This window comes from Corvus kubaryi, unplaced genomic scaffold (genome assembly GCF_017639235.1).
Source record: "Corvus kubaryi isolate FWS band 111438036 unplaced genomic scaffold, C.kubaryi_AGA036_p1.0 37266, whole genome shotgun sequence".
Taxonomy (NCBI): Eukaryota; Metazoa; Chordata; class Aves; order Passeriformes; family Corvidae; genus Corvus; species Corvus kubaryi.
This window is the reverse complement of record NW_024581081.1, coordinates 890,638-918,167: the sequence shown is the minus strand read 5'-3', so window position 1 is coordinate 918,167 and position 27,530 is coordinate 890,638. Positions and strand designations below refer to the sequence as shown.

Sequence of the window (27,530 nt, the reverse complement as noted above, 5' to 3'; positions counted from 1 at the left end):
CCCCGGCGCCCGGGCGGCGCGGCCCCGGGATCGACGGCGCTCCGAGCCGGGGGAAGATGCTGCCGGGGTCCATCCAGATCTCCGGGGAGACGCTGTCGGGGGCGGAGATCCGGGACATCTGCGAGAGCCTGCGGGAGAACTCGGTGCGGCTGCTGTCGCTGCGGGGCTGCCAGCTCTCCGAGCGGGACTTCGGGCACGTCTGCCGCGGGGTGGCCGAGTCCCGCTCCCTCGCCCAGCTCAACCTCAACCTGGGCATCGTCTCCAACATTAACCGCGTCAAGCAGCTGGCCGAGGCCCTGAAGACGAACCGCTCCGTCCAGTCCCTCTTGTGAGTACAGCGGGGCGGGGGCTGCCGGGGGGGCCAAGGCCCCCTCCCGGGGGGGACGGCTCTTTCGGGGGACTTGCAGCTCGGGGCCAGCCCCTGAATTCGAGTCTTGTCGGAGGGAAAATGCCCTTGGCGCTGCGGAGGATAAGCCCCTGCCCGTCACCTGGCTGGGAGGGAGCCACCTCTGCTCCCGCCAGCTGGGCACGGCCCTACCTCTCGGTCCCGGCCCTCCAGCCCCCAGTGGTGGGGCTGCCCCTTCACCGCTGGCATCCCCTGCACCCCTCGTCCCGGCCGGGAGAGGAGGGCCACCGTAGCGGCCAGCCGACCCTCGCGACAGAGGCTTCACAGAGCTTTTTGCCCACTTGGGGTTAGTATTTGTCATCCACCTAATTTTGTCTGCTTCTTCCTCCCCGTCAGGTTAGTTAGCCCCAAGGAAGAAGGCTCCGTAGTAATTTTCCCTTTTACCTGCACAGCCTCCATGGGAGTCCCCTGACAGATGCAGGCTTGGCCCTCCTCAACCCTGCTCTCTCCATCCACCCCTCGCTGGTGGCTCTGGATCTAGGAGACTGCATGCTGGGTGATGAAGGCATCAACCTTATCTGTGGGCTCCTGCCGCCTGATGGGGCCAAGTCTGGTAAGCACCAGGGGCTGTGGGCTGCTCAATGACTGGTGGAGCTTTCACGTAGATCAGATGCATGCAGCAGTAAATCTTCAGCCCTGGAGGAGGCAGGCTCTATGGTTTGCCAGGGCTGAGGAATTTCTTTCCCCCAACTTAAGAAAAGCAGAAAAGCCAAGTAATAGAGGAGTGGTTCCCTAGGGTAGGTTTGTGCTTTCTGCTACTGATCTGTCCCACTGGCAGTTTGGAGCTCAGGGACTAACAGGTTGCTTCTGGTTCATGTCAGCAGCATTTGAAACTGGAGGAGAGGACAGCTTGGACTTTGAATTTATTATTTTGCATTTGTATGTGGATAATGACCATAGATAATTATATTGTGTGCCCCTACCTCAGCACTTGGCTTTATTATCAGTGCCTGGGAGTTGTCCCTACTTGCAGGTACACTCCATGAGTGTGTAGTTGCATAGCCTTAGTGGCAAGACTCGGGTCTTTGCAGGGAATGATCTTTGGTGGTGTGAGGCCAGTGACCCAGTCAAGCTGAGAGCTGGCATGTGCTGAGCGAATATCACTTCTTTCTTCTGATTCTCGAAGTGCCTTCCACTTTTTCCCATCACCTTCTCCTCTGTGTGCACACAATGCCACTGATGCTGTTATCTCTGCTGGCCACCCCTCTCAGGTGCAGGCTTCAGAGCCTACTGTCCCCGTTACCCTCTCTCCAGACTGTCACCTCATGCCACCTTCTTCGCCCAGTCAGTTGTCTCACACACCCCTTAGTTTCCACTGTGTTTGCTATTTAGGGTAAGCAGGACACAGGTTGGCAGAGCAGATAAATGGGGCAGTTGCAGCACGGATAAATGAAGGGCCACAGCTGAAGGCAGTGAAATATTTCACTGGTCACTGAAATATGTGATGACAGTTGTCAGAGCAAACCAAGCCTTTAAGCCCAACAGAGTACAGGGGACACAACCCAAAGCTGTTCTGGTGAGCTGAACTAGTTCTCCCGTGACTGCTTTGGGTACCCTAAGGCTCTGGTTTGGCTTCTCTCTCTTCTCCAGGCCTCAAAGAGCTAACACTGAGTGCCAACCCAGGCATCACAAGCAAAGGCTGGGGACGCCTAGCCATTGCAGTGGCTCACAGCTCACAGCTCCGTGTGCTGAACCTGGACTACAACCCTCTAGGTAAGCTGGGGGCCAGGGAGGAGGAGCAGGGGATGCTGCACTCCTGTCTCTCAGTGTTTGGGCAGTTTGCACCAGTGGGTGGCCAGGGACCGAGCTCCGGAAAGGCAGTAGAGCATCAACAGTAGGATGGGGCAGTTCCTTGCATAGGTGTCCTCTGATCCCCAGCAGCAAGTTCACCCTGCCAGGCACCTACAGCTGTATGGGAAGCCACCCTTACTGCTCTGCCTGTGTGAGGTGGCCACATGCCCTGCAGGGAGGTGCAGAAAGGAGGCTGTGCCTTGCCCACTCCACCGCCTTTGTTGTCACATTTGACCCTCCATGTCTCCCTCGTTCCTGAAGCCCTGGGCGCCGAAGCTGGCTTGGCAGATGCAGTATGTCCCCGCACTCCCCCCTTCATCTTCCTGGAGGAGCAGGGAGGAGGAGGAGGAGAGCCTGGCACTCGTTGCCATAGAAACAAACTCTCTCCCGCTCTGCTGCAAGGTGGTGAGGAGAAGATTGGGCCATGCCTCTTTGAGCATCAGGATGACACTCCCCTCCTCAACCTCCCTGCAAGCAGAGCCTCCCCCAGGCCCTCTGTCTGACCAGGTACCTCCTCTTGGACAGGAAAAGCCCCAGGCTGTTACTTGACAGCAGTCTGGGTTTTGTTCGAAGAGAGGTGTCACAGTTGTATGGCATCTTAGCACTCGACAGAGAATGTCAGAACATGCTGGAGTCTTGTCTCTTCACCAGCATCAATCTTTAATGCTCCTCATCCTGCTGCAACCCCCTCAAAGTCTATCCCCTTTCCAGGGAGGCAGTCTGTCACCTGGTGCAGAGTCCTCTCTCTGACTCCTGCCTTTTCCTAAACTGAAGTATTCAGCTCCTATTCTGTCTGGGATGTCTTACAGGGACTGTTAAAGGCCCTTGCCTCCTTGAGTAGGAAGGAGATTTGGGAAGATATGGTCCCTTGGGGAATAGAACAAATTTCACTGTGTTCCTTTGTGTTCCCCCTGAGAATCAGTGACTGCTTCCATAACCACAAAATGGTGCACCTTTCCTTGTCTCTCTTCTCAGTTAACAGTGTTTTTTTCCACCATGAGGTAACAGATTTGGAAGGTTGTCTGATGGCAGAAATACTCAGAGGATGTTCCCATGACAGCCCCAGGCGCATGAGGACATGTGGCATTACATGAGGGAAGGCAGGCACTGCTGACAGCCCTGGTTGCTCCTCCCACAGGTGACCAGGTAGCCGGAATGCTCGCAGTCGCTGTGGCCTCCAGTCGAACCCTCGAAGTGCTGGACTTGGAGGGAACAGGACTTACCAACCAGTCAGCTCAGGTATGGGAGCCCACAGTTACTCTACAGCATCACTGACCTCTCAAGGGTGCAGGTCTGGGAGGTCTACAGAGGCCCCAGGACCCACACCTGCCTCCAACCACATGCACACCCTTCCCTCCCTGCAACCAGGGGGGTTCTTGCTTTTCCCTGGCTGTTTTCTTGGAAAAAAATAAGGGGTTGGATTTTTGGCTGGGAATCAGAACTAAATCTCTGTGGACACAGGCCAAGGCTCAATTGCACAGACTCTCCTCTCAGATCTCCAGCTTCCAGAGGTAAGAGGGAATGAGCCTGGATATGTGAGAGCAACAGGGTGTAGAGCAGTCCCTTCTACTTTAGATAGAGTCAGGAAATCCTATCTCAGCTCTTCCTGCAGAAAGATGGGAACTCCTCAGTCTCTCAAAAAGCCTGATGAAGGGAGGTCAAGGCCAAGGGAAGGAAGAAGTAAGGAGAGGAGGGCTGGAGTTCGCAGGGAGACAAAGCACTGACACTCTTTCTACTCAGCCTTTGTGCTGCTTGTCAGCCTTTTTATCTCACTCTTCCCCCAGACCTTGCTGGACATGGTAGAGAATTACCCCACAGCCCTACGGACACTCATCCTGGCGGAGAACAACATCAGTCCCGAGCTGCAGCAGCAGATCTCTGATCTTCTCTCAGAGGGTGAGGAAGAGGAGGAGACGGAGGCCCATGAAGTCACAGCCAGGGAGAAGAACCCCTGGATCTGCCAGAACAGTAAGAGCTCTGGGAGTTGGGCTGGGGACAGGAACTGGGGTGTCTGGGGTGTCTCCAGTGCCACTGGCCTCTTGCAGTGGGGTCGGTGAATGGGTCTGTCCCTTCTCCCCATGAACGGGAATACATACAACCTCCATGGCATACATACACCTCCCGGCGTGACCTTCATGTTAAATAGCGTTGGGCTGAGCCGCTCTTGGAAAGGCAGCCTCCAAGGACAATGCGGCTGCTGCAAAGAGTGGAAACGGTACCTCTGAGGCATTTTTCCTGATGCTGCAGGAACAAAATCTCAAAGTATTAAAACTCAAGGGCAGGAATAGTAAAGATCTCAGGAGCCTTTGCCAGATAATCTAGCCAAAACTTGTGTCATTCCTCACTGTTTCCAGAACCTCCCTGCAATCCACACAGCATCAGCTATTCCTATCTCTACATCCCAAACATGTGAAGGGTTAGCCAGGTGCCACAGGCTGTCTGTTGCTTGTGATGGAAAAAAGACGTATTATGGAGATAGCACCAGCCTCTTCTGTGTAGTTTGCTTAGATGATACTGTATTTTGTCATGCCTACCTTGTGATTCAGCTGTTTGAGGATTTGCTTTTTTAACCTTCATTTGTCCTTCACCCCTCACAATTCTCCTATCAGACTACCAGCAGACAAGCATAACCAATCCTCTGAGCCTCAAAACATCTGGATCCTCATCCATTAAACCCATAAAAATAATTTAGTGACAGTTTGGCCAAGTTTTGGATCTAGTTTCCAGAAACTGATTCCTGAAATAGAGATCCCCTGCAATAGTTTTGAATGTGTAGGACTGCCACTAGAGATCTCCTCCCTTCCATCCAGGAAAAAAAAATCTTTTTTTCTGTTTAAAAATGTTTCTGGATGGGAAACTGGTAGCCTGCTAAGTTTCTTACTTGCTATGCAGGCCCATCCTCCTTGCAGTTGGTTCACTTGCTGTGGGGAGAGTCACAGTGTTCCTGGCTGGTGCTCTGAGCCATGGCCGAGCCAGCAAGCTGCCCTCACCTCCCTGAGGCAGGCAGGGGAGGGCTGCACAAACCCTCCATTCATGCAGTGCAGAAAGTCAGTATTTCCAGGCCTCTGCTGCTGTAAAATGGCTGATTGCCCACGGCATTCCCTGCTCTTGGGAAGGCAACACCACCACTCTACGTGGTGTTGGTTGGCTTGCAGCCTGAAGCCTGCCCTACCTGGACACTGTCTCTCTAGCTGAAAAAACACTCGGTGAGTGCAGATGTAGACGTCTGTGCAGGGCTGGGTAAGGGCATGGCTGGGCCAGCACAACCAGGATCACCTGCATGTTGGGGGCGCTCAGACCTGATGTTCCTCTGGCCTCTGCTTTCTCCCCCTCCCCAAAAACTGATTCCGTTCTGCTGTGTGGTCAGAGTAGGCCTAGTTCGTATTTAATCTCACACTTCTCTCAGCAGTTCTCTTCCCACCCTGCGGTGTTTTAATTCCTCATCCTCACACCTGCGTCTGGAGTACAGCCCTGCACTCTCTGGCAGCCCGAATGTCTCATGGTTTTCTCCCTCTCTCGACACAGATTCCAGCTCCCAGATGGTCCTGATGACGTCAGGCCTCGGTGACAGCCTCTTAGCAGAAACAGAAATGTAGCTGGGCTACCCTGCCTGCTTCTGCCGAGAAGAGCACCATGCCCGCCGGGGCAGCGTGCACCCGCCAGCCCCAGCCTCCGGTGGGCTCCCCAGCCCTCTTCTCACACATTTCACCTCCTGTTGATGCCTCCCTCGGCTCTCTGAGCGCAGGAGCCTGGCCCGAGCGAATCTCTACACACGTCTCTGTGTCATCACACACGCCTCGTCGGCCGCTTGTGATTGTCCCCGTCGCCGCATGTGTAGCTCACGCCGCCCTGCCACCCCCACGCCCGGCTGTATTTATTCAGATGTGTATAAGAGATGTCCTTTCTATCGCTTGTACTGCTGTCGCGATGAGACTTTTATAAAGGTCACATATGTGGTGGCACCACTCGGGAGCGTCCGCCTCCGCCACTGTGTGACCCCGGGAGGGTGGGCGCCGGCAGGTAGCGGCAGGGACGGCCAGGGTCTGGTAGGTGCCCACAGGTACCGGCAGGGCCGGGCAGGGACGGGCAGGGTCTGGTAGGTGCCCACAGGTACCGGCAGGGCCGGGCAGGGACGGGCAGGGTCTGGTAGGTGCCCACAGGTATCGGCAGGGCCGGGCAGGGACGGGCAGGGTCTGGTAGGTGCCCACAGGTACCGGCAGGGCCGGGCAGGTGTCAGGCGCGGGCAGGGGCTGGTAGGCTCCTCCAGGCCAGGGACGAGCAGCAGCCGCGAGCCCGGAGCGCCGGCAGGGGGCGCCAGCCCCTCGCCTGCCGCCTCACGGCTCCTCCTGCGCTTCCCGAGGCTCCACAACACGGGCCCGGCCCTGGGGACAGGTCGGTGACAGCCCAATTTTCTGTCCCCCAGGCCTTCTCTCGGGCCAGGAGGAAGCGGGTTGGATTAATCGGGCTCTGCAGGGAGCTTGGCACCAGCCGTGTACGCCCTGGTGAACGTGGGTTGCGCTGCTTGGCCAAGCGTCCCTTGTTGACAAGGAAGATCGTGTTTCAAGGCTCAAATTAGGCTAGAAGATTAAATTGTGGCAGCAGCTGCTACTCAAGGGAACAAGGAACAAAATCATTAATTACGGGGACAAAGAAACAAGACAGTCTTTCCAGTGTTAGGCTGTGCATGCAGCCAGGTCAGAAAGGCACAGGCACTGTAACTTAAGAGATGGAGGAAAATTCATCACAGCCCTCTGACCTCTGCAGCACCCTTCAGCATGAAAAGGAAACACTTCCAAATGTCTGTATCAGCATCCTGCAGGAACTCCGTGGCTCATGTTTGGAGGGCTTCCTGTCTGGGGTATGTCCAGTTACCCCCTATCCTCCCTCCCCACACGGAATACTGACTCTAGCATTATAAACCCCCTAGGAACCCCAGCAAGGGGGTATGTTCTGAAGTGGGGAAGTGATACTCTCAGATGACTCCAAGAGCTGGGACTCCAAGGAAACCAACAACTATCAAAAGGATTAGCTATACCTTATCCTACACTAGATCAGCATGTGGAGGTCTACCAAGACAGATCAGCCAGGACAGCCAGCAAAATATGTGAAATGGGGTACGCAGAATCTTACGAGTAACACAGGGGTGCTTATAGCACCAGCTTACAGGTCACAGGATCGCTCTCCCTGGAAGAGCCAATGGGTGGCACACACAGTTCAACAAACTTTGGACACTGTACCATGAGTAGCTCTGCACCCTCACATGCTCAGGCTCAGCCCAGTCCAGGTCTTATCTAGCATCAAGTACAATATAGCCATTGCCATCTACTTTTAAAATAGTTTATTTCTGGTCTTAAAATATACATCAGTTTGAAAATCTCAGAAAAAACCACATTAGTGACAGATTAACAGTCTGGAGTTGGGACACCGGAAGTGGGATGAGCTCAAAGCCCCAGAGCCAATACTGCTGGAGGTGGGCAGGAGTACAGAGGACACAATGCCCACAGGGAAAGAGAGGGCTCTGCTGCTTGAGGCAACCACTCCCCCTCGACCTCTGCCAGCAGCCTAATGCTGCAAAGCACGAGTGTCAGGTGAGGCACTGGGCATCTCTTTGCCACCCCTCCACTTCCTCACTGTTTTGCTTTTCAGTCTACCTTGACCAAAAGCAGAGGGAGGCTGGCTCTGTTCAGCACCATCAGCACCAGCTGCCTCAGCAAAAGAGAGTTTTGTCCACTGACTAGCATGCCAGCATTCAGGGGAGATGGGGCTGAGCCCTGAGGGGCAATGTCACCCTCACTGCAGGCCACCAGCAGCCTCAGAGCCAGAGCAGCTCACTCAGTGAGCACCCAACCCCAGATGACATCCGTGAGGCAGGATCTGGCAGCTGCTGCAGAGGCAAACCCTCAGCAATGCTGCAGAAGAACAAAAGAAATGCAGCAGTGGAGTGGCTGATGGCAGTAAACAGAAGAACACCCCAATCCCCCACAACTGGGACAGGGGAGATAAATACACTGCAGGCTCAGAGGAGGCTCCCACTCTCAGCAGCAGCCTGTCTGCACAGCGAAATACTGCAGTGAAATACTGAGTCCCACCTCCCCACCAGAGGGTGGCATCCAGCTCCACGACTGTTCCAGGTGGGAAACAAGGTGAGTGTGTAGGCAGCAGCTCTGCCCAGGGTACATAAAACAACCTACACAGCTGCCAGAGAGGCCTCCAGCTCCCTTTCACTGGCCCTGAAGCCTCCAGGCTCAAGCTGAAGCCCTGGCTGGCCCCAGCTACAAGCTGCAAGCCCTTTGCAGAGACAGGGGTTTGGGGAGGGGAGCAGAGCCCCCAGGCAGCTTTTGGCTGCAAATCTTGATGTAAGCATATGAACAGATGCTCCCTCCTGGAGAGAAGGATGCTCTCCTCCAGCCCAATGAAGAGCCCGCATTGTGTAGAGTGGGAGGACAACACAAACCCAACTCAAAAACCAGACAGCAAGCTGAGGGCAGGGTTTGAAGAGGGTATGGTGAAGGGAACTGGGCTGTTCTCTGCCCCGCACCCCCGTGGAAGCCAAAAAACACCAGACAGACATGGGCACAGGACAAAATTAAAACAGGAGGCCTGGGCTTCATAAGCCCTCAAAAAAATACCTACATCTACAGACCTCTCCCTTTCCCTCCCCCCCAACAAGACACTGAGCACACAAGACTGAGAAGAAAAGTCACACAATATCACACTACGCTAGGAAAAACACACAGAGAGCCCTACCCAAAGAGGGAGGCCCCAGGGAGGCACCAGAGCCTGGAGCCCCCCAGAGAGAGAGGCGTGCAAGGAGACCCTGGTGAAGGGCTGCTGCCGAGCCATGAGGTAGTGCATCTGCAGGCAGCAGCTCCTCAGCATGCTGCCCTCGCATCCCTGCTGGCCCTGCACCAAGCCCTGCCCAGAAAAGCCCGGTAGCATCCTTCACGCCTTGCATGCCCAGGGCAAGACCTTGTTCTTGAGACTGGAGGGGTTTCTGCAGGCTGGAGGCCAGGATCAGAGGGAAGCGCAGCTCTGATAGCTGAGACTCCTCTACACACCCTCAGTGCAGGCATCAGACCGGCTGCCAACGGCTGTGTCTGTTTACACAGGGTGGGGAAAAGGAAAAACAATACACCCCAAAACCAAAGGCTTGGAAAGAAGAAAGAAGCCCACCCAAGAGCAAAGCATCAGCACCGTTCAAACAAAACAACAGCACAGAGAGCAGGGGAAGAGGTGTGAGGGAGGAGACACACAAACAAAAACCCCAGCGCCCAGCAGGCAGCACCCGTGTCCCACAGCACAAGCACCTGTGCATTGCCTCAGTGGGGACCAGGTGCTGAGCCCAATGCTGGAGACATGCAACAGCGACCTGCTGAGGCAGATTCTGGGGAACCACCCAGTGGGCAGCTGGGGAAAACAAAACCCAGCAGGAAAATGAGACACCAGCAATCCCAGCAAATCCCCACGGCACACAGCCATCTGCTGGGAGAGTCCTCATGCCCCACTCACAGCCCCTGGGGCTCCCAGGGAATCAGACACCACCACACAGGCACTCTGCCCTGTTGGCACAAGTTAAAAGAGAGCAGAGCAGGTGTGGGGAAACAGCACGAGAGCACCCAGGGCCTCAGGTACCTGAGTGGGAAGGGGGATGAGAGCAAAAAGAGGCACAGGCACCAGGACAAGGGGTACCAAGAACTAGCTCTGGTACAGGCACCAGTGTGAGGCTGTGAAGAGAGCTGCAAGTGTGTTGGGACAGTGGGTGTGCTTCTGCACACTGTGTGCTAGTACTGTGGGTCTGAGTTGCCAGGGAAGGGAGACCCCACCTCTTCCAAGTAGCAAAAGAAGAGAATAAATATAAAATCTCAGAGCAGATTTCCCCCAGGTAGTACGGTACTAAAGGAGGCTTCTCCCTCAGGTGGACTGATGGAGGCATCCCACAGTGTGCTCTGCAGTGTGTGGCTGCTTCTAGCTCTGCCTCAGCTGAGAAGGTTGCCCTGTTCCTGGGCTTGTGTCAGACTGTCTTTGCGATGTAAGTGGTGCACCCCCATCCTCTTGGGGCTGCGGTGTGGCCGACTGAAAGGAGGCTTGACCCTGCCTTCTCCACTTTCCTCTTGGGCACCTCCTTGGCTGCTCTCCTTGTTTCCCTGGAGCAGCATTTCTCTCTCCTCAGCTGGGCTCTCAGGTAAGCCAAGATCTACATAGTCCTTGTGCTTCTCTGGTGAGGGGCTTTCAGGCTCAGCAGTGCCTCCGCTGCTTTCATGCAACAGCTTCTGGGCTTCATCCTGGGAGAAATCTGTACCATAGTCTGAGGAGAAATGGCTCCTGCGGGCTCTGGACTCGGTGCTGTCTGTGTCCACGCTTGAGTCCCGGCTCACGGTCCAGCTGCAGCTCTTAGCAGACTCCTCACCATCTGAGTAAGCTGAGGCTGCCCTACCCAGCTCCTGCATGGAGCGGCTGAACCTTTTCTGGAGCTCAGGGGCTGTGTCACGGCTGAAAGCAGTGCGGTTCATCAGCACTCGCTCTGAGGTGGGGGGTGCCTTATCCACAAACATACGCTGCCAGTTAGCCAGCAGGTCCTCCTCAGAGCTAGCAGAGCTGGCAAAGGCGCTCGGGATTTGGGGAGGGCTGCTGAATGGGCTGCTCTGGGAAGAGCCGTGAGCTCTGGCTGCTTTGGGGGACTGCTGACAGGAACAGCTGGAGGCTGAACGGCGCCCTTCTGAAGCAGGGCTGCTGGGGAGCGTCCGGTGCCTGTCGCAGCTCTCATCTTCACTCTGTACCAGGCTGAGAGAGATGGCCTGGCGCGTAGCATATGTACAGTTGGGCAGGGGGCTGTTCTTTGGGATCCTTACCTTGTCCTCAGAGAACTCAATCACTTTGCGCCCTGGGTACATAGGATGGGGAGGTGAGGGAGTAGGGTATGGGCTTAGCTTCTCAAAGGCAGGCACCTCCTCAGGCACACTTTCTGCACTACTCTGCAGCTTGCAGCCACCATTCTGCTGTTTCCCCACATCTCCTCCCTCCTTCCCCGTCTGCCCTGTGCTGTTGCAGGCATCAGGAAGAGCTCCGCTCATGTCCACATGCACAAAGACATCCTCAGCCATGGGACAGTTACCACTGCTAGACTTGGCTGAATTCAGAACCAGAGATTCTGGTTTCTCCAAGACTCTGGCGATGACAGACGTGGGCACAACATCAGATGGAGCCAAGGTGTGGGCTGCTTCTTGGCCAGGGCCTGCAGACTCCTGAGTGCTGTGCAAATGCTTATTCACCATGTCCTGCAGCTCATAGGGAAGCTAGGAAGAAGAAAAAGGACATTAGAAGGGGCTGCCACACAAGCCATTTAGTTCCACATAATCTGCCTTTTCCAACCAACCTACATGTGTATTTTGTACTCATTATCTTGACCCTAACATTCACCTACCTTCCCTTCGGAAGGGTATCTTTTTTCAAAGTAAACCTGCCCCATGAGCAACTAACAAGGCTCTCTAGCTATCACAGCAGTCATGCTTGTTCTAGGCCATGGTTCACAGGCCCCATTTGGCAAAGTGAGCAGGTAAAGACAGCATGTGGGCTCAGTCCCACATGCCTGTGAGCACAGAGATAAGGCCCATCCAGCACATGCCAGGAAGGGGTCAATTGATCTGTGGAAAATCAGCTGGTGGTTGCACTGAAGTGACTCTACAGCCCCCACTGCTGAGATCCACAGTGCTCCCTGAATGCGTAATTGCAGCCATGCTGCCTTGGCAGCCTGCCTGCAGACCAGGATCGATGCCTTCCCATGTTCCTACCAACTCCACCACGTCACCCCGCTTCCTCACTCTCTCAATTTCAGAGAGACAAACATTGGGCTTATTACCAAAGTTTTTGAACTGGGGTCTCACCAGCAGGTAAGCACTACCCCTTGTCCTGCAAATGGGCACTAATGCTCTCCCCATTACTCTGCCAAGCTGCCCTCATCTTGGTCACCCCACAGGCAAGTGCAGCATGAAGCGGAGAGCAGAGCTCCCCAGGCCACTCAGTGGCATAGCAACATCTGTCCCATCACAGCCAGAAGGAAACTGCACCCACATCTGGGCATGCAGGGTGCATTGCATAACAACAGCTGGCTGTGAGGCAGGCTGTCTGCACAGCTGGTCAGCACCAACCCCCCTCCAGTGGCAGCCATGTGGAACACAGCGCTCTGGGGGGCAGAATTCAAAGCTCCAGAGAGGGGGGGACAGCTGGGAGAGAGGTCAAGGTTACCCCAGCAGTAACTGATACACTGACCTCAAGAGTGCTAATTTGAGACACCGTGGGGGAGGGTGACATAGTGGTCACCTGCTAAGTTAAAAAAGACAAGCACGTAGTTTTGCTGAGAGGAACACAAAGAAGGGAAAGAGACTAGAGGTATGGGAAAGAGAGCTGGGGTAAGGGCCTGGATGATACTTTTAACCAAAGAACTGAAGCTACTAATGTGAAAGGAGATGAGAGTAGGATGAGCCGAACTGCCCCCATCTTCATTCCTCCCCACGAGGGGGAGCAAGTCGGTACCAGCCTCTCCCGTTCAGAAGGCCTAGAAAACACCCTGAATACCGCCTCACACATTTCTCCTCAGAGGAGTAAGTGACATCTGGTCAGACTACTGCTGCTTGACTTCTTATGAGGCAGTATGGCCCTTCCATGTGGCCAGGTGAGGAAGGGAAAAGGATGGAGGAGAGTAAGAGAGAGGTCTGTCCTCCTGCCAGCTACCAGCACACACCCAGCAGGCTATCAAGTTCAAGGTTATTGTGCTTTTTATAACAGCTCCTGGCTGAACTGTGAAATGGAGCTGTCATGAAAGAGGAGCTGGCAGAAGCTCTGTGCTGCCCTCTCAGTGGGAGTGGGAACAGGAGCCTCCCCCCACCTCCGAGGCTGAAGGATGAGAGGCCAGCAGCCCTGCAGAGAAAGCAAAATGCAGTCAAAGCCCATGAGCCCTTCTTCCCCACCTCAGCAGGATTACTACTCACATCAGCAAACTTGTGGTTCCTGAAGTGAGACTTGTTACACTTGAGCAGCTGTACTGCAAGGTTACAGTCCTGTCGATAGCGTTCCTGCAAGAGAGGGCACAAGTGTGTAACGCTGTCAAACTCGCCCAAACTCTTACCCAAAAAGGCACCACCAGACCAGATGCTGCTTGAACAGAAGCCAGAGGCGGCATCTGATGAATCACTCATGAGGGCACTGCCATTCCTCCCTCCCCACACCTTCGTGTATTTCCTTACAACTCAGCCAAGGTGTCCCTTTCAACTCCAATCCTTGTTGCCATCATGTCCTCTGTCAGTGTATCAATCCCCTCTCCCTCTGGGGATTTTAATCATCCCCAAAAATCCCACCATATTTTCTCTCCCATCCCACAGTTCAGCCATATCTGATGATGCAGACAGACTGGAGGGAGTTGAGAGCAATTAATACAGTCAGGCACCAGATCCAGGAACTGCTACATTAATGGTGTAGAAAAGGCATCAGCTCCCTCCCAGCTCTGGAATGAATGACCCCTCCATAGATATAGCTCAGACTCAGGTCAAACCCTAAGTTCAAAAGAGTAAATACATCAAACTTGAAGATCCATTCTCCCTGTTCAACCCCTCAGACCCTCTTCTGTTTGTCTGGCCCTATTATGTACAGCTCCCGCACTTCCATACACACTGGAGTTATTCACGTGCTGCTTTACACTAACGACTTTGAACAAAAGGAAAAGCCCACACCTCACACACTTTCGCAGCCATTTGCAGACCAACACTTACATTGAGTTCCTCCAGCTTATTGATGGTGGTTTTGGCATCAAGCAATTTATTAGTGAGCTCTACAATCTCCCAGTCCAGCGTCTTGCGGTCCATTTCTGCCTTTTTAATCTGGGATGCAAGAACACCAGGTTTAAAACTCCCTAGCACAGAACTTGGCTTCACCACCCACCTCAGCCCAAGCATAGCACAATGACATGTTCAGCTGGGATACAAAAAACTTCCAGACAGACAGACAAGGAAGACAACCCTCTTCAAAAGAAGGTGATTCCAAAAGCCAAAGAGGACCAGCCACTCTGCTAGCTACAGAGACAACAGGTTGAGTTTGAACCTCCTTAATGCAGTATCTCTTGCAGCACGAGCATGTCTCCTCTCTGCCCCTGGTTCCCATGGTGCCTCATAAAAAGCTAGTGGTTTTGAGTGATCAGTCCCAACCTGCCACTGGTAGAAAAGACCTCTGAGCTTGTGAGCCCTCTTTCCTGGGGAAACCGAAACAAGAATACTGCCTGAAAAGATCCAGCAGTCAATACTGAATGGACAAAAGGGGGAAGGCACCATCTTGAAAGAGTTTAAGCCTTGCTCTAGAAAGTGAAAGGACCTGTAGCTTCATTTGAAGCTCAGCTATGTCCTCTCTAAAGCAGGCAATCTTGCCTCTTTAGACTCCCTAACAGTTCAGGTGCAGGGCTGATAGAGACCCAGATGTAACAGCAAAGAGGGACAACTCAGAACAACCAAGCTATTGCTTTCTCAAGAAGTTCTTCCAAACTGCCCAAGGGTGTTGCGAGGCTGTGACCACCAGGGCCAACTGTGTGTCACAGGTACAGCACAGAGACAGGCAAGGGGATGGAGAGCCAGTACTTCCCCAGTATACGGTCTCTTCAGGCACCAGCACAATGAATAATTGGCAATGAATATTAACCCAAGAAATTCCACTTCTAGGACCAAAGAAATCTCACCCTGGGCAATCAGCACCTCAGCTATTTGACTTGCCTGCTCACAGATCAGAAGGGGAAGGAAAGGGAGCAAACGAGGCTCACAGCCATCCACATCTTGTGCGGTGCTGCAGCTTATGGGCACCACTTCCCAACACGCCATGCTCCAGCTGGCTCAGAGTCAAACACTCTTAAGATGGAGCCCTGCAAGCTAGGACCTGCTGCATCTGCGGGCAGCTGCTGGATACCAGGTGAGCCCTTGGCTGGACGAGGGCTGGGGCCCCTCCATCTGAGATGGTGTATGTGGGACTGACAATGAGAACAACAGGCTGAGACACGTAAAGAGGAAAAAGGAAAAACACACAAACGAAAAGACGCAACTGCAAAAATCCAGCTTTGGCTGAGAGAGGCCTGAGAGGTGAGTGCGCCCAGAGTGTGCCAGCGGCAGCGTGGGGAGGAGAAAGAGAAAGAGAGGGGGAGGGAGAGAAAAGAAACAGCCATGAGTGTTATGAATGCACACAACAGACATACACGCATATTGGCGCTGCTCTGACAGCCCCCATCCTCCCAGGATGACCACCCCAAGACTGGCTGACACATCCCTGGCATTTTGAGAGGGACTGAAGCAACATGACGGAATACCATGCAATTATGTTGTGAGGAACCAAAGCTCTCATATGTGACCAAGGAGGGGCTCAGTAAATCAAGAAAACCGCTCATGACACCAGCCAGAATGGGGAGTAGATGGTCATGCCCAGAATCTCACCCTTCACCCACTGCCACATCTGCTGGGTAAAGACAGGGCCCCTTCCCCCATCTGCTTCTAACACACACTGGTCTCTTCTACCTCATCTCTGTAGTGACTTAATAGGGCACTCACCAGGGCATGCAGCTTCTCCTCCAGGTCTTGGTTGGTTCTCTGGGAAGCAGTGTAGCTGTTCTGCAACCTACAGAAACACGATTGTATGCTTGGGAATGGATCTCAGGCACCTACTCAAGTTGTCTTCATAGGTGCCAAGAAAACCATCATATCCAGAACTCAGAAAGACTGCTACTAAGACAACCAGGCATACTAACTATGCCTCACCTCTGACACGATGGCTTTCAGACCCCAAGTTACTGGAGGCAAGATGAGGCTGGCTGGGTGAAAGGATCCTGCAGGAGAGGATGTAGATGACTTTGGAGGACTCCTCTGAGCTATGGCATGTCTAAGCACATGACCAGTGACTGGCACTGATTTTTAACTGAGGTACTTTTCAGGTAAAGCAATGATGTATTTTCTTGCAGCCACCAGTGGCTTTTTTTGCACACATGCTTACATCCAACAGATGAAGAATTCCCTGTCATCAGCCTTTCATGCTGGCAGCATTCCTACACTGTACTCGGGAAGAAATAATGGCTGCAGAGCCTTTATCTCCCCTAGAGTCTGGAGGTGCGCCTTATCAAGGATGCAGCATGCCTTTGATTTGCGCAACAGGGCACAGCCTGCTCATGCCAGCTGAGGGAGCCTTTGGTGTGAGGGATCTCTCTAACTCTACCCCTCTCATTTTCATACCTACGGAATTTGTCCTTGAACTTCTCCAGCTCCTCACGGTTCTGACCCAGTTCCATCTCCAGGTAGTCCTGACCTGACTCCAGTTCCCTCTCCATTGCCTCCATTTTGTTAGTCACATATGTCAGCCGTCGACGAAGCTCCTCATTCTCGTGCTGCAGTAGCCTGGGGCAGGAACAGGAACAAGGTAGCACTGAATGCACAAGGGGTATTCCACACCAGCACCCCCACCCCGCTGCCCTGCACTAGGGCCCAAGAGCCCTCAGAGGGGCCCCAGGAAGTCAGGAACTGAACTGACAGGAGACTTCAACACATGACGCAAGAGGTACATCTCGGTCAAGACAGACAGACAAACACGCTTGGAGCAGGGGCAAAGAAGCACATGCCAGCTGGCCAGCCATGGCTCCCAGCTCCCTCTCGGGTTACAGTGCTTGCATAAAGACAGATGAGCTGCACAGCTCCAGTGTCTCTCACCGATGAATGAAAACCAATCAATAATTTATCCCAGTCCAGGTTAGAAGAATAGAAAGGAAAAATCCTCTCTCCACCTGTATTAAAGACTTCACCTGCTTTTTTTCACACCCACCAACTCCTCTGCCTGCACCTGTACGGGGGGGGGGTGGTCTATGTTCCCTCCTCCTCCAGTGGGCGGGACATGCAAGGCACAGGTTGGCAATGCACAGACCAAAGATCTGCCCACACAGCCCCAAGACGACTGAAGATCTGAGAGGAGCCTGCAGGGCCAGTCAGCTTCACTGTGCAGGTGGCACAGGCAGGATGTGAGTAATCAGAACCTACACAGTTGCAGTATGACAGGCATAAAGGGGGAGCAGGACACTTACTTCATCCTTTCTGCATCCGTCAAGGGTTCCTGCACAGGGAAGAAAACAGCTGTGAGATTCTTTTAGAGGAGGAGTTGGTCTCTCACACTGTCCTAAAAGGCAGTTTTGGTTGCTAGACCCTAGCTGTGACTCTTCCTCCCCTGCTCTGACAGTTCATACCAGGCAAGCTTAGAGCTACAAGGATCTGTACACACTGCTCAGCTATCTGATACCAAAACACACTGTGTGTCCTGGTTCAGGGTAGAAGAGCTGGACTAGAATCCACCACACGAGTTAGGTAACTTCACCCTCCCCATGGAGCAATCTCAGCATCTCTTGTAACATCACCACCTTAGCTGGTGTTTCAGCTTCCTCCACATCCACAGCTGGTGGGCAGCAGGAATCTCACAGGCCAGCATACACAGGATTCACTTGTCACCGCAGCAATCACTTGTGAGGCTCCTGAAGCCCCACAAAAAGCACGAGACACAATCATTTGGGACCTGAAAATTATGGCTACCAATTATACCACCCAGATTGTGCCGTGAAAAAGGTTTCTTTCTGCAGACCTGAAACCAGCCACTGTAACTATTCTAGGATAGCAGAAGAAACACAAAAGGTCAGAAAAGCCCGTAAAAGAAAATGTTATGGGCAAGATCCCCAGAGATGGCTGGAGCAGGGCCCTGCAGAACAAGGACACAGGGAGCAGACAGAGCACACAGTTCAGGTATTTTCATTTCCTTTGCACTCCCTGTGCTAACCCATGAGATGGTTGCTGCCTGACAAGATGGCTGGGAGATATTTAACTAGCACTAGAAACAACCGTATTTTCTGTGAAAGCCCAAGACTCAGACCACTCTCACAAAGCCCAAACCGCCCATGGATGATTTTTGGTGCTTCATACCAACAGCACTTCACAAACCCAAGTGCTGCCACACTTTAGAGAGTCCATTATGGGTCACAGTCAGCCCTGGGCGGAGAGACCAGGTCAGACAGCCATTGAGCTGCTAACAATTCCATAAGGTACACCATCCCAGTTCCGGCCTTAAGACATCAGGAGCTGCTTCCTTCATTAATTCACACTTTAAAACAATGGTCTTTACCACCTGCAGACACCGTCCTGTTCCTAAAGGCAAAGCATCAATCCATTCTTTTCTTACCTCCTCACTCCACATGGCAATCAGTTAATTCACATGGAATTATCCAGCAACTGCCTCCCCTGCCCTCACAAATACACAAACAGCAGATGATAGTGACCAGGCAAAGGGGATAATGTGATTCTTATTAATACAAGGTAATGGCATTGCCTCAAAGCAGGCTAGAGAAAAGAGGAGAAAGCTTAAAGAACCTGAAACAGCCATCACACAAACACCCAGTACCCCGAGACAGCCAGGCACAGGGCATACACAAAGCACCAGGAACATCCCATCACCTCCTGACAACAGAGCTGCCTCCCTCCAGCACACACCTACTGCCCAGCAGCCTGAAGGGCATCCAACCAGCAAACACCTGGGAAGTCTACAGTGGGGAGAACAGCACCAGTTTCTACCTTCCTTAAGTCCTGGGCCAAAGGGAAGCTGGTTACTCCCTGGAGTAACCCAACCTGTAGCACAGCCATGAGTGGCACCCACAAGAGAGCACCTTCTGGTGATTAAGCACCCACAACATGAGGTCTGGGGGCCTGCTCTCACTCTCTGCCCTGGCATTACAGACTAGATGACATCCAGGTAGGGGTTTGGCCTTTGAGAGAGCCCTGCCTGCAAGTTGGTGACCCTGGCACCTACCTTGTTTAGTGCCAGGTTGAAGGAAGGGGAGGATCTAGATGGGATAGGTGGTCCCTCCTCCCGACTCCAGCATGTTGGAGTGGAGCAGGATCCTTTCTCTGGGTAGTTCGGCTCCACTGCACGCTTCTGCCCAAGCTTAGCACACTGATGGTGTGGCTGTAAAAGCTGTGAACAGGGACTGCTTTCATCCCTTCTGCCCTCTGCACTGCTTTTCCATGAAGACAGTGAATGCTGCTGCCCAGAGGATGTCCCTGCCAGCCCCAGGTCTGCCAGCTGCTGCGGCTCATACTGACACAGATCTACTACCCTTCTCTCCAAGGAAAGTTTTCCCTTACTGTCCTTCCTCCCAAGGACAGGTTTCTTTCTTAGTCTGGAAACTCTCTCAGCTTCCTCAGCATACCTTCTCTGGCCCGAAGCCATTCCCAGCCCCTCACTTTTCTTTTCTGCTTTTCTTCTGCTTGGGCAGGGGGATCTTTCAGTTGCATGCTTGGTTTTGACCCCTTTCAGACGACCTTCCCCTTGGCCTCCTGGCACAAAGCTTCTGGGGAAAAGGGGAGAGTTCTGGTCTTGTTCTGCTCCCCTGGTCTCTCCCAGTGAGCGCAAGCGGTTGGGACTCAGCACCCGCTGGGTAATCTCATCCAGGAATTTGGAGAACTTCAGTTTTTCCTCTGTGATCTTCTCCCTGCGCTTGACAGAGTCAGTGGCCCTGCTGCTGCTGTGCTCCAGGGAGCGCTTCTCCCTAGGGCTGAGGCAGAGCTGAGGATCACTGTACTTGCGTGAACCACGACCACGGCAAAGTGTCTCTACTGAGCGGGACTTGCATAAGCTCTCAGGGCATGAGCCTGTCATGTTGGTCTGCTTCAAGATCCCTTTGAGAGGCAGGTGTGTAGAAGAAACACGAAACTTCCTCGGTGTCAAGACTTCGGGAGGCTCTTTAAATATAAGTGAGCGTTCCAGGCTTCTGCTCTTGAAAGAGCAAGTGGGATGGTGTCTTTCATCTCCAGACACCAGAACTGTCTCCATGCTACGGCTCACAAATTTGCTGTGGTGCCCACGACTGCGGTTTGAGCACCGCTTCCCACTTCGCTGCCCCATCTTCCCACCACGTGGAAGTGCTGGTGAGACAGTCTGGCTCTTGATGTTCAACTCTGCTCTGCACCCTGCCACTTCCTTCTCACTGCTGGACTCCAGGGACCACGATGAGGAGAAGTTCAGGTTGCAAACCTCAAACCCCTCTGCCTGCTCGAGCTGGCCTGCCTCGGTGTAACTAAACCCTGTTTGCTGGTGCAATGGTGTTAAGCCCTTTGTCACCCGGCAAGTTGTTACCTGACTCTGCTCAGCCAAGATCACTCCATCCTGGTCGTCACGAATGATGGGTACCTCATGTCGGATTTCGCGATGCTGCGGGGGCGCCTTGCGGTAAGGCTTCTTTGACGGGGCTGTGCTCGACATCCTCCCACCTGCGTGGCTCCGAAAGCGGGTTACCTACCAACAGCAGAAAGTGTACAGAAGACAGAGTCACGGCTGCTCCATTGAACCCTAGAAGTGACCCAGCAGGAATTCAGCTCCCCTGGAGTCCCAGAGCAGGTCCCCATGCAGAGTGCTAATAGAGCAGGGAAAGGATGTAGCCACAAGCCTTGAGCAGCAGCTGCAAGAGAGGGAGCAAAGTAAGAGGTAGCTGTGTCCTTCTCCCAGCCAGTGAGAGCAGAGGGCTGGCACATCCTCTCCCCCCTCTACACACGCTCACTCACGTAGTTGTGTGTGTCCAGATTATATATAGCAAATGAGAACAGACCTCACAGCAGCATATTGATTAGGCTCTTTAGGAAAGGCCTTTTTCAATATAGAAACTGCAAGCTTTACAGGCAGCAGTGACAGCTGGAGCAGGAGTTATTGATCATGTCCTGTCACTGTCAGGAGGGACTATGTGGGAGGAGACTTCAGCCATTAAAGAGCCCAGAACTTTTTGGCTTACACTGGGACCCTGGCGCAGCAGACCATGGGAGACTTGTCAGGAGAACTGATAACTCTGGCAAAAAAGACAAAGACAACCCCCAAATCACAGGTGGCATCAAATTAGGGAGCACTGTCACTGATGTTGGTACCTAAGGCCAGGTTTTGTAACATAGAATCATGGAATAGTTTGTGTTGGAAGGGACCTTAAAGATCATCTCATTCCAACCCCTCTGCCATGGGCAGGGCCACCTTCCACTAGACCAGGTTGCTCAGAGCCATATCCAGCCTGGCCTTGAACCTCCAGGGATGAAGAGTCTCTGGGCAACCTGTCCTGGTACCTCACCACCCTTAGAGTGAATAAGTGTACAATAAGTAGACATGCAGCTGTACCACTAGTGGAAAGATTAGTTCCTTCATCCTACCCATGCTGGGATTCTTCCTGCTGCAGGAGCAGTACAAGAGCAAAAAATAGGGTAGAAGAAAAGCAGCTGTCTTGTACACATGGAAGAAACACCCTCCTTTCCATCTTTTGAGTCTGCAGTGGAGGGCAGGAAGACTTCCCCACAAGCAGCCAGAATGTCAACAGCCTTGACAAGAAGTCTTGGAGATACTAAGCAGGTGCTGCAGAGCCCAATACCAGACTTTCCTCAGTGACAACATATGCATCATTGATAGTTGTCCTATATTTGGATTAAGTGCCCAGTTCTCATTCTCCTTGCCCTTGCAGGACCCTTATACTCAGCAAGCCTAGCATCTCTGCAATCCTCAGCACCTGACCTGCAGCACTTCAAAGTGCAGGACCTGTGTTCTCTCAAACCATGCTCTCTCCCCACTTCTACAAGCAGGGCCACACAACTCCCATTTACACAGCTGCAGCTGACAGCTACCACTGGGCCCGTGACCCAGCAGACTTCACTTGCTTTGTGTGTTGGACAGTGACATTTTACATGGTAAGAGCCTGAATGGCACCCCAGGAGTTCTCTCCAATTCTTATCCACTCTCATGTAGCTGCCTCTTTTGACACCTAGACTGAGTCCCCTGAGAGAACTGGCAAGTGGGAGGTGTCAGCACCAAGCACAGAGTGGTCCCAAGACATAATAGGCTTTACACTTCACAGGTACATTTGCAAACTGTCCTTCACTCTGCTACAAACGCAAGCTCACAAAGGTTTCTTGCACCTTTCCACAAACACGAACAACTTCCTAGGACTAACATGTAAATCTCCCCCATCAGAATGCTGGGAACTTTCCCTTGCTGCAGTCATTTCCTCAAGGTCCCTTCTCCTAAAAAGACTGAAGTAGGTGAAGAAATCTCTAATATTTTAGAAAAATTACATCCATGATACTGAATACACATTGCACTGCATCCCTAAGCAAAACAGATAGGTCTCATTTGCTGGGAAGACATTTCTCCTTTTTCAGAGAGAAAGGCTGAAAACCTGACCCAAAGCAGGTTTGTAAATGGCCCACTATCAAACAGGTGGTCTAAGAGACTCTTCTGTCAATTCTGCCAGGCTAAGGACAGGAGATGTGCATGAAGATATGCCCAGCTGAAATCACAATCATTACTCTAGTTCATAAGGACATGAGCACTTACCAGCCTGGGCTCAAATTCGAAGCCTCATGAAGCTGGGACACTCACAGAGATGACCTGAAGAAGAGAAACAAATAGCTTAGCATCCACCAAAACAGCCAGCTTGAAATCTCATCCCGTAAGTACGTAATGCATAGGGAATATTTATAACCAAGGACAACTGGAATGGCCACCTCATTCCAGGCACCCACCTCAACCTACATCAGATCTTCTGAAAGTAAAGAAAATGAACTTAGAAATAGCTGGCCACACAGCCCAGCAAGAGCCGGAAAGGCACATGGCAAGGAAATGTTCAAGGCACTCAGGCAGCTGGAATCACATAAACTCAAAATTCATGAATCAATGACTTCAAAGCAACATTGGTTCCAGGGAGGACTAAACAAACCTCCTTTAGAATAGGACCCTCCCAGCTAATCTTCCCTGCCACTGCAGAGGGATGCTAACTGTGAAGCCCTCAGTACAGAAGCTTGGTGATGCTAACAATTATCTCACTCATCCTTTTAAGTCAGTGCTTTTCACCCACAAATGAGCTGGCAATTATCAGGCTCTTGTTTGAGCCAAAACATTTGTGCCTAGAGCTGTGATAACCCAACACCTCCACAAGGGAGGAAGGCAAGCTACCCTCTGATTTCCATCAAGCAGCATATCATACTCTACCTTGCTGTTGACAGGCCTCTGTAAAATATCCAGCCAACCACGGATACAAAACAGGTTCAGAAATAACCTTCCTCTCTGGTCAAAGCCCGGGGTATTTTACGGGTTTTGTCTGGGATGGAGTTAATTTTCTTCCTAGTAGCTAGTAAGTGCTGTGCTTTGGATTCGGGATGAGAATAATGTTGATAACACACTGGTGTTTTAGATGTTGCTAAGCAGTGTTTACACAAAGGCAAAGATTTTTCAGCTTTTCACCCTATCAGGGAGTAGGCTGAGTGGCACAAGAAGCTGAGAGGGGACATGCCAGGACAGCTGACCCCCACTGTCCAAAAGGATATTCCATAGCATATGGCATTATGGTCAATACATAAACTAGGGGGAAAGCTGGCCAGGGACCACTGCTCAGGAATTAGCTGGGCATTGGTTAGCAGGTGGTGAGCAATTGCACTGTGCATCCCTTGCTTTGTACATTCTAATTCTTTTATTATTAGCCCTTCCTTTTCTGTCCCATTAAACTGTCTGTATCTCAACCAACAAAATTTTACTTTTTTCCCAAATCTCTCCCCATTCCACTGAGGGGTGAGAAGTGAGCCAACAGCTGTTGATGCTTAGTTGGCAGCTGAAATCAAACCACAACATGTACCCCTCACTACAAGAAGAGAATTGGGTTAATCTGGGTTAGTCAGCTGTAAGAGAGTAGCTTTGTTGCCATCATTCCGCCACTGGCATGAAAGAGAATTCAGTAAAACCTTCCTTTCCCTGAAGCACTATTGATGTTATGCTACTTTTCCCTTGTCAGTGGCACGAAGCCCTGGGAGGTGGGACAGGAGAGCAGGGTGTGGAGCAGTTACACACATGCAGGGAGAGTCAGATTCAAGGTGAATGGAACAAGCAGGCAACCAGGACCACGCAAAATCAAGCTTTGCCAAAACAAATTGAAGAGGTGCCCCAGTGCTGGCCCTGCCCCAACAAGCTGTCTGGCCCCTTTCCTTGCTATAATGCTGTAGTCGGGTCTCAACTAGCACAGGGAAAAACAGCTTCACAACAGCATTAACTGCTCTGTGGGGCAAACTGTAAAGTATGAGGGGAGAAAGGGAGAACATGCACCTCCAGGAAGGATCAGGGCAGTATAGCTTGAATCTGCTTTTCCATTAACTCTCAGCAGGAGCTGGTTCAGCATCAAGGGATAACCACCAGCCACATGGCAGACAGACAGAGGCTTCCAGGAACAGCTGCACCCATGCATGTTTCCACTGCAGCTGCGCTCAGAACGAACATGCCAAAGGCCTCCTTGTCTCTCAGCACACAGTTCCTCAGGCTCAAACAGAACTCTCCTGCTTCCTGCCCTAGAGGCAGCAACCATGCTACCTGCCATCTCAGCCCCACTTACCTGGAAAAGAGACCAGGATTTGAAATCTACCCTCATGATCTGAGAATTTCCATACTCAAAAACTCACAGGGCTGCCAGGCAACTTTCCCTCAAACAAGGACTTACAGATCCCGAGTGACGACGTGTCCAAACATTTCTGGTCATTTGTCTCCGAATCAGCTTTCCCCTGTCAGCATTCAGCAGCATCTGGCCAACAGTTCCTGAAACATGAGAAAGGAAACTTGCAGTCACCTATCAGCACAAAACATGGAAACAACCAGGCATGCTCAGAGCAACCCATAGCCAAGTGCCAGGGCACAAGTCAACAGCAAACTGCTGTACCATTGCACTACTATCTAATGCCAGGTCACCATGGTAAAAAGCTCCATGTCTTCAATGTATCCCAGAAAGCAAAGGTCATTTAACCATCTCTCAACTGAGCAGGATGTCTGTGCAGACCAGTAACTGACCTCGGAAAGGCAGCTGTTTTTTCTACATGGCTCCAGGGGTCCCTGCTTCCCCACCTGCATTCCTGTCCAACATCAAGAATCCAGTCTCCATCATTCTGCTTCAATGACTCTGCCACACCAGCCCAACTTAGTTTTGCAGACATCCCTGCAGGGAACAGGACAGCAAAGGTCTCCTCATCTACAACACCTGAGCACCGCTTGCTACCACAGAGTGAGAATCCCAAGGTGGTTCAACTCACCACCCCTCTGTTCAGAGAGGAGCAGATACTCTCTGCAGAACAGATGGACCTCGTGCTCCAAAGCAGAAATGGATATAGGTAATATCCAGAAATAGAAGGCGGCACTAATTCTGCTCATCACACTATTCACAAGCCTCTCTTTGAAGGAGCTTGCTGTCAAGTCCACATTAAGACTATCCTGCAGAAGCTCAATTTTAGCCGGGAGCTACAGCAGGAGGCAGCTCTTCAGCTATTCTAATTAGCACTGTAATACAAGAGGAAACTTAACCTCCTAGTTCCTTTTGTCCATCCTTTCCACCTCTCATCAGTAATGTTCCTTAACATTTACAGTCCTCTTCCTAGCAGTCTATCACCTGCAGTAGGTCCAATTCTGCTGTCTTCTAGCTATTATCCAATGTTGTGCCAGTCTTGATTTCTAAACTCACTGACAATTACAGCTTCACTGGAATGGCTTATTGAGGGCCACAAGGCTCACACTGATCAGCATAAGCAGTAGTCACATCTTCCAGGCAGACACACACAAATACACAAAGGGTCAGAAGACTGCAGTGTAAACCTAACAATTTGCTTTGTTCATGCAAAAAGCTGGGGATCCCTCAACCGCCTCACAAAGATGAAACACACACAGACTTTTTCTTCACAGGGACAGCATGTCCTGGTTACAGCTGGGACAGAGTTAATTCTCTTTCTGGTAGCTGGTACAGTGGTGTGTTTTGGATTTGGGATGAGAGTTATGTTGGTAACACACTGATGGTTTAGCTGTTCCTACGCAGTGCTTACTCAAGGACTTTTCAGTTTCTCATGCCATGGTGCACAAGAAGCTGGGAGGAGGCATAGTCAGGACAGCTGACCCAAACCAACCAAAGGAATATTCCATACTTAATGGCATCATGCTCAGTACATAAACGGGGGGGAGTTGCTGGGAATGGCCAACTGCTGCTCAGGGACAGGCTGGGCATTGGTAAGCGGGTGGTGACCAGTTGCATTGTTCATCACTTGTTTTTCTTGGGTTTTATTCCTCTCCCTCTCTCCATTACAATTATTATTATATTTTACTTTATTTCAATTATTAAACTGTTCTAATCTCAACCCACAAGTTTTACTTTTTTCCAGTTCTCCTCCTCATCCCACTCAGAGCAGAGGGAAGAGTGACCAAGCGGCTGTGTGGTACTTGGTTACCAGCTGGGATTAACCATGACCCAGTGACAGAGTGCAGCTTACACAGGCAGCACACAAGCTTGACTCTAGCTGGTTTTACCAGAAAGCATCCCTCAGTGTAAAATTCACTTGCAAGGTAGCTCTGCTCTCTGTGTGATCAGAGAAAGGCAAAACCTTTACCACACACCAGAAACAGATGTCATCTCGCATTGAATTGCTTAAGACAGTTCTGTGGGCCCTGTACAGAACAAACAGCCACTTGGCATGCATACAAAACCACACCACCACCCATGAGCATTGCTTCATCTCCAGTAACAAGAAAGAGGTCCCTAGCAGAGAAAAAAAAGTTCAAAAAGGAATGCTTTGAAAAAAGTGAAAGAACAAGAGAAAAAAAAAAAGATAACATTTGTAGGCACCTAGTGTCTTCCTGATATCTGACAAGTCTCTTGAGGTCTGAGGTAGCCAACACTTAATTTTAGTTCTAGGATGCACACAACTTCTGCCTGCTTGTGGTTGCAATAGCTGAACATTCCCTGCAAAGAAGCAGAGGACTTCTAGTCTTTTCTTCATCATCATCTTCTCTTGTGTCGCCTTTTCTGACCTTATAAAACAGTCTGCTTACCAGTGCTGAGGATCAGCACTTCCTCAAGAGAAATAGTGATTATGATGCAGATAAAGTTTCTTATTTCAGGTACTGCATCACCTTTCCAATTTTTTCCTCTTAAAAGCAGCATTTCTTTAGCATTGCTTTTTATTCAGAAAGATAAACTTACTGAAAAAATACATTCCATAACACAGTCACAGTCACATTTGTTTCTAATGCGACACTACAGAATATTTTTTTGTGGCTATCAGAGTCAGCACACTCTAAAAACTTGCAAGTACAATACCCACAAGGTAAGAAAACCAAATGTCTTGTGACACATAACTGATCACCACAGTTAACCTGGAATTTTTGCTCTCTGTGGGCCAACCTATATTCTGCATGCATATCTAATACAGGATATTGGCACATCCTGCTTTAGGAGGTATCAATATCTCCTGAC

General features: G+C 51.6%; 2 protein-coding genes across 6 annotated transcripts in view; one reads left to right on the top strand and one right to left on the bottom strand.

Moving 5' to 3' along the window:
• The window catches only part of LRRC73 (leucine rich repeat containing 73), a 17,750-nt gene extending 11,588 nt beyond the window's left edge, over positions 1-6,162 (top strand). Inside the window, exons 3-8 of the mRNA XM_042025038.1 lie at positions 1-328; positions 799-959; positions 1,997-2,119; positions 3,336-3,436; positions 3,982-4,165; positions 5,723-6,162. Coding sequence (XP_041880972.1) covers positions 57-328; positions 799-959; positions 1,997-2,119; positions 3,336-3,436; positions 3,982-4,165; positions 5,723-5,793 — 912 coding nt within the window. The 5' untranslated portion in view covers positions 1-56 and the 3' untranslated portion in view covers positions 5,794-6,162. The remainder of the gene's footprint in view (positions 329-798; positions 960-1,996; positions 2,120-3,335; positions 3,437-3,981; positions 4,166-5,722) is intronic.
• Positions 6,163-7,520: 1,358 nt separating this feature from the next.
• Positions 7,521-27,530, bottom strand: part of TJAP1 (tight junction associated protein 1) — a 40,458-nt gene continuing 20,448 nt past the window's right edge. The window contains exons 3-13 of one of the 5 annotated variants that reach the window (XM_042025032.1): positions 24,744-24,838; positions 22,598-22,651; positions 21,021-21,074; positions 20,372-20,530; positions 17,283-17,311; positions 16,444-16,605; positions 15,769-15,835; positions 15,270-15,299; positions 13,960-14,067; positions 13,183-13,266; positions 7,521-11,490 (exon numbers count right to left, since the gene is read on the bottom strand). In XM_042025032.1, the coding sequence (XP_041880966.1) occupies positions 10,174-11,490; positions 13,183-13,266; positions 13,960-14,067; positions 15,270-15,299; positions 15,769-15,835; positions 16,444-16,605; positions 17,283-17,311; positions 20,372-20,497 (1,923 nt within the window). In that variant the 5' untranslated portion in view covers positions 20,498-20,530; positions 21,021-21,074; positions 22,598-22,651; positions 24,744-24,838 and the 3' untranslated portion in view covers positions 7,521-10,173. Of the gene's footprint in view, positions 11,491-13,182; positions 13,267-13,959; positions 14,068-15,269; positions 15,300-15,768; positions 15,836-16,443; positions 16,606-17,282; positions 17,312-19,045; positions 20,349-20,371; positions 20,531-21,020; positions 21,075-22,597; positions 22,652-24,743; positions 24,839-27,530 lie in introns of those variants that run through there. The other 4 variants (XM_042025031.1, XM_042025033.1, XM_042025028.1 and 1 more) reach the window with 4 other exon arrangements.